Source organism: Pteropus vampyrus, unplaced genomic scaffold (assembly GCF_000151845.1).
Source record: "Pteropus vampyrus isolate Shadow unplaced genomic scaffold, Pvam_2.0 Scaffold4, whole genome shotgun sequence".
Taxonomy (NCBI): domain Eukaryota; kingdom Metazoa; phylum Chordata; class Mammalia; order Chiroptera; family Pteropodidae; genus Pteropus; species Pteropus vampyrus.
Window position 1 is genome coordinate 2,367,095 of NW_011888785.1, and position 6,580 is coordinate 2,373,674.

At 36.2% G+C, this 6,580-nt stretch overlaps 1 protein-coding gene across 1 annotated transcript in view; it reads right to left on the reverse strand.

Moving 5' to 3' along the window:
• The window catches only part of HDAC9 (histone deacetylase 9), a 351,710-nt gene that overhangs the window by 22,017 nt on the left and 323,113 nt on the right, over nucleotides 1–6,580 (reverse strand). The window contains exon 8 of the mRNA XM_023532496.1: nucleotides 399–487. Within this exon, the coding sequence (XP_023388264.1) occupies nucleotides 399–487 (89 nt within the window). The remainder of the gene's footprint in view (nucleotides 1–398; nucleotides 488–6,580) is intronic.

Sequence of the window (6,580 nt, forward strand, 5' to 3'; positions counted from 1 at the left end):
TTTTATTTTAGGGGCTATCGGCAACAGTTGCATACTTGCTCCAATTAAGAAGGTAAGCTACTATTCTGTTCACACTGATATACTTTTAACATAAATTTTAAGTACAGAATACCAGAACAAGAACAAAAAGAATGTACAAGGAAATAAATTTTTTTAACTAGCTTATTGGCAGCAACTGGTAACATAACAAAGAGATATTTCATTTGCTTATCTGTATTCACAGAAGAGGAAAAAATGTGGGAAAATATGCACTTTAAATGATGTATAACATTCATTTAAGGTTGTATCTGCTTCTCAGAGCACCGTGGGAATGATAGCAAAAGATGTCACAGACTTTACTCAAGAGGTTATCTTTGTTTCCCAGAGAGAGCTTCTGTGATACTCTCCCGCCTTCTCACAGTAAGTAAACCTCTACTAAAATGAGAAAAAGGTTTCTTCTCAGAGGTGATATTGGCAGCAGCACACTGGGTGCTCACACAGGCTTTGACTAAAGTGAAGGAATTTGGGAATACTGTCATTATGGGATTTCAGACCCCTGTAGTTTCATATCAAAACTAAGTGGCTCCATTCCCTATGACAGAGTATTGATTTTCTGCACCTACCATGTGCCAAGCCCTGTGCTAGGGATTTTTTGGATGGTAACCTATTATTCCTCATAGGCACCTTCCGGCTATCATTATGCTCATGTCACGGATGAAGAAACTGAGTCATTTCCCCAATTCTGGTTCCTAGCGGGATCAGCAATAAAACTTTTAAACTGATCAAGGCTTTACGATCTGTTGTCAGGCCCTCCTGCAGAAGCTACACACCACTCTGCAGCCATTATTGAAGGATAAGGGAACCTTTAAAAAAGTAGTTTGGAGAAGGGGGAAGCTTTAGAGAAGTAGGTCCTGAGGTTTATAGAAAAGTATCAAAGTATATACCACTGGGAGCTAGCTGATCTGGTCATGAGAAGGAAGTAGAGGTTGTGGTGATACTGTAGATGTGAGGATCTTAAGTCGTGAAGTCAAACTCTAAGGAAGCAAGGAAAGTCCTGAGTCCACCTAGTTCACTAGGTATAGTGAGTTCTTCCCACAGAGACTAACTGGTACAGTATCATATCATAGAACTTGAGGGATTAGGGTGTTGCTTAGTTTATTTCTTTTGATTACAGATAAACTGGCACAGCCTTCCAATGCCTAGACTCACAAATGACTTAAAAAGACCTGAAAAAACTATTTCTCTCAAATTATCTTCTTTGACTATAACATTCCTCAATTTGGCTTTTTGATGGGAGCAGTCTATCAGTTCCAGGTTAAAGTTTCTTAATAAGAATCTGGAGCTGTATTCTACACTGCTTAAAAGACTGCTGACAGAGTTGAAAGCCAAAGAAACAGGTGGCAAGAGGTAGCATTTTGCTCAGACAATGAAGAGTCCTGACTAGTATTCTTGCAAGGCTGGCAGGTGACCCCACCTTAGCATTGTGGTGAACTCAAGTGTATTTTCACACAAAACTGGGATTTTTCCAGGAAGCAGTTTTGAAACTGATCCAGCCCTAAACTTAGTGCTGTGCTGAGATGCCAATGTTTCACATCTTAAAACATGGGGAAGATGGTTTTAATTTAAAAAATTTTCAGAACCAGAAACTGTTGCTGTTCATTAGATCAAATGGAAATATTAAATGTATAAATGGATATCACTTGACATTCACAGAACAATGAATGAATAACAATTAAGTTAGATTAACAGTGTTAGGTGTACAAAGATGTCCTATACCACCCAAGTTTGCATGTTATTCAGGTGCACAGAAAAGTAGAGAACTAATTGTAATGATGTATAATCATTGCTATAATTATAGTAGGGTTAAAACACTTCAATGGCGCAGAGCAGGGTGTCAATTTTAAACCAGGCTTTGATGGGTAATTACCATTTCACCAAAAAGAGCATGATGTTGGGAAGAGGAATATGACTGAGCCAGGTGTTGGGGCAGGAGCAGTCTACTCATATTTTAGTAATGACTTTCACATTATAATTACTTTTCTCACCATCCTAGCAATTGGAAGCCTATCTTATGGATAACATCTGCAATTTAATGAATAAAATACACATAAACTGAAAAATTATATGTCTTTCAATAGAGCTATTTATTTTGCTATTGAAATAAAAAAGTTATTAGTTTCAATCAAAATATTCAGAATGCTGTACACAATGGACACCGACAAAAATTAGAAAAATGGCAATGGCAAATGTTACAGGGATTTAGAATGGTAAAAACCATCACAAATTGCTGGTAGAACTGGAGACTGGTATAACTATTCTGGTGAACGACTCAGCACTATAAACAAAATAATTACACTACATACTGTGAGGGTTCAAAATGAATCACTACAAGCTATGCCTCTGTGGTAAACAGATTGTTTTGAGCTAAAGGCAAGTTTAGCCTAAGGCTCAAGAGACGCTTCTGCCCCTCCCTTAAGTACCTAGAAGAACTTGAATTAGGGGTCTTGCCCATAATAAATTATCTGAGATAACATCTTTTGACAGACCTATAGGGCAGATAAACTTCTATTTACTAAGTATCTGCTCTTGTGATCATCCTGCAATGACCCTTTGATGTCCCAAGGTGCATTACCTCATCCCTAGCTCAGGATACCTTACATACCCATGGTCCCTTTTTATCTCTGAACCTCCTTGCATGTGGGGTTTCTGACTTTTATGTATATGGGGTTCCCATACATACGTATGTATTAAATTTGTTTATTTTCTCTTGCTAATCAGTCTCAGGTCTATTTGATTATTAGACCAGCGAGAAGAACCTTGAGGGTAGAAGAAAGTTTGTTCCTCCCCACAACACCATGACTCACCAATTCTTCTGCAGGGAACTATACCTTCAAGAAATTCTCTGACTAAGTTTGTAGGGTGATGTCTTTCTGTATATATTGAAAAATTGAGGCAACCGAGTCACCCACTAGAAAATGGATAGGTAAAATGGAACAGTTCTCACCATAGATTGTTATGGTGATTAAAAGCAAACTGTTTGTTATATGCATCGTAATGACATGATAGCATCTAAAAGCACATACTTAGTGATAAAAATAAGAAATGGAATAAGTTTTAAAACACCATGCCATTTATACCCACTAAAATTCATGAGTACAAAGTAAAAAATGCATAACCCAAGATTATTTTACTATAAAATGGTTTGGAGGCAAAAAATTTATTTGACAAGGCTTCTTTTTCATTTAAAAGGCACTGATGTTTTGTTAAAGGTCTTGCTTTACTATATTGACTCATGTTATTCCTAGTAAATGATTCTTTTGTCATAGCAACCTCCTTTCCCCCAGGGTGGGGAAAGTGTTTTATTTGCTGCCATCTAAAACCATAACCATACACCCCCTCAGAAAGGAGCATAACATTTATAACAAATGTCACAACAACTATTATGAAACAATAGGCAGATGAGTCATGTGAGACTGGGGTAAAACAGTGACATTTCAGATGATTTAAGAGGACCTAACCTTATTATTAGAATCCTTTTTAAAAATTGTTTGTATCTGCTGGAAAAATTATTTAAAAAAAAGCACACCAGAGCCAGCCACTAATTTTCAACTCGAAATAAACCAGCTGCTTGGCTACTGTTAAAATAGCTATCAAATAAATCTACTGAATCTAAAATAATGGTGGTGATATTCATGGAAACATATTCGAACCCACAAAGCCCACAGTATCAACAATAAAGTAACTAGATAGGTGAAGACATCTCTGACTGGAGTTGGAAATAGATACTCCTGAGGTTTCAGCTCCCCAACCAAGTTTACAAAGGAGGAAAGCAAGTAGCTCCAACAATCTGAGTTCGAGACTGAACATATAGGTAAGAAATAGAAGAAATGGAACAGAAGTGGTCAGAGCAGATGGAGACTCATTCTCACATAAGATTTGCTGGCTCGAAGACAAAAACGCTAATGAGTTTTCCTTATTAGGGAGTCAGTATTGACAACAACAACAAAAAATGAACTTGCTTGCACTTGCAATTTACCGTCTGCCTTACAAACACGCTTCCTCACAACAGGCTGTCCGGGTCAGCATTACCACCTTTCTCTAGATAAGCAATCTGAGGTTCAGGACAAGTTTAACGACTTAACCAATGAACAAAGTAGTTGGTTTTGGAGCCAGTTCCCTGTGGAGGCTTCTGAATGGAGGACCCACACATTTGAATTCACTGTGCTATTTCCTTAACCTGTACTTATAAGAAAATTTTCCTCCTACTAATGCCTTAATCTCTATCTAAATTATGCAGGACTTGTGAATTACAAGATAGGAAATTTTCTTTTCACCTAAGCCTCAAGATCAGCCTGAGAGTCAGCCTTAGTTTCCTATTTCCTGTGTAGCAGAAGGGTGTAGAATCCCATTCATTTACAAGGGCTCTGAAAGAATTAGGTGATGTGCTTTTCTACTTGTAAGTCACAGAATAAAGAATTCATTCAAACATATACTGTCATACTGTTTTAAAATGAAAACTCATCTGTGTTAGTTAAGCAAAGATGGTAGAATTAACCCATTTTACAAATGGTGAAGTATGCTACTAATTTGGTTATTGAAAGTGTAGTTAATGATGTAAAATTTTCATACCCCCAAAGTATTTACTGATATCAAATCAGACACTATTATTAATCTTTAGAAGATATCTATAAAAATCATACTCAATTCAAAATGATTGTTAATCAAGAATTGACTAAAAATATTTTTTTCCCTCTTTTCTTTAGTTTAAGTGGAAGCATTTAACGTTACAAAACTAGGATATGAATTTGCTGGCACTTTTAGTCTGACTTCTGCTGTCTCCTCCTCTCTCCAGTATGAATTAAACTGCAGACCTCTGTAAATGCAATGCAGCAGAAAACCACATGTTAGCCATCAGGGCTGAATTTTTTGTTCTGGGCCATGGAGAGGCTACCCATCAGTGCATAAAGGTCTGCCCACCTGGCCTTTTGGATCATAGTTCAGGCACACAATTAATTCATTATGAGCTAAGTCACTGCTTGCTTTTGAACTAGTCTTTCCAGCTTTGGAGGTGAATGTCCTGTCATTGACCTGAAGAAATACCTCTACTCTTTCAAACTCCATTAAATCACATTTCCTTCTGTTTTTTTGTTTTTTCTTTTTTTTTTAATGGTGGGGTGGAAGGAAAGATTTGTAGTGACAGAATATGTTCAACAATTAACTGAAAAGCTAGGGCATCCAAACATATATTTGTGACAGTAAAGCTTTTAGGGATATAAAACAGATTAAAACAATATAAGCAAATCCCTTTAATTGACATTCTTCACTATATATATTTTGAAATTTGAAAATATTTTCAGATAGAGTCTTTAAAGACACAATCTGAGGCACTGAATTTAATTTAACGGATCATAAAAAGCTTAAAGTAAAGAGAAAATCTCACAGTTTCCATTTATTTCCAATATTGCGAATATATATTTCTTGGTTGTTCCTTTATGTTGTACTAAGTACTGTATGTGTATATACATATGTATTTATAATAAATGAAATATGTATCATCCTCTTTAGTAACAAACCATGTCACCTTCCCACTTCCTCTCTCCTGAGAGGTAACTCCGTGCTAAATTTTGTGTTCATTACTCCCTTGCCTTTTTAAAATCTACTTATACTACATTTTTTCCCTATCAAAATACTGTGCTGCTGTTTCTGAACCTACAAAATACTATCATGCTGTAAAATAGTCTTCTGTACCTTTTTGCATCAACAATGAATTTCTAAGAATCATACATGTTGTTGAATATAGTTTAGTGTGTTATTTCCATTTTCTAAGTGTATAAAATTCATCCAGAGCCAATTAGTGTTTCTGCTGTTACTGAGAGTCACACTCTTCAAACTGAGAAATGGAAATCTAAAGTTTTTAAGAAATATTTGTGATCAAGTTGTTCTTTTCCTGGAAATTGCCTACAGAGTCACATAAAACTATCAACATGGAGACATAATTGCACTAATAGAAATACAATACCTATAAACAATTGTCCAAGAATCCCACTTACATCTATGGCAACAAATATATGTGAAATATTTATTCCATCAGGTATTGTGTTTTAGAAAGCATAATGAGAAAGAGAAAAAGAGACAACAGTATAGAAGGAAAAAGAAACAGAGGAAGAATCTAGAGATAATGTAGAGCCCTGACCTGGTATTCTTCAAATAGCTGAAAGATGGTTATAAGGAAGATGGCATCTATCTATTCTGCTCATCTTTCTTGAAAAATTGAGGGAACTCTTTGAAATCTAGAATGAAGGTGTATTCCCCTATACAGAATTTATATTTGCTTTTCCCAGAACCCTAGGAGAACTACAAATATGGGGCACTTTAAACCAAATAAAGGTTTGAGGTTACATAAATTTGGACTACAACTCCATGCAAGGACTAGCTTCTGGTTACAACTTCTCAGAGAGATTCTGCCTTGCTTTGGTCAGCACCAAGACACCTCTGCGGGTGTGGGGGAGCGAAATGTCAATGTACCATAGATATGGGCCCTTGGGATCCCAGCATAAGATTTGGAGAGTCTCCTATTAAATTATCCTTTTTGGTCAGTACT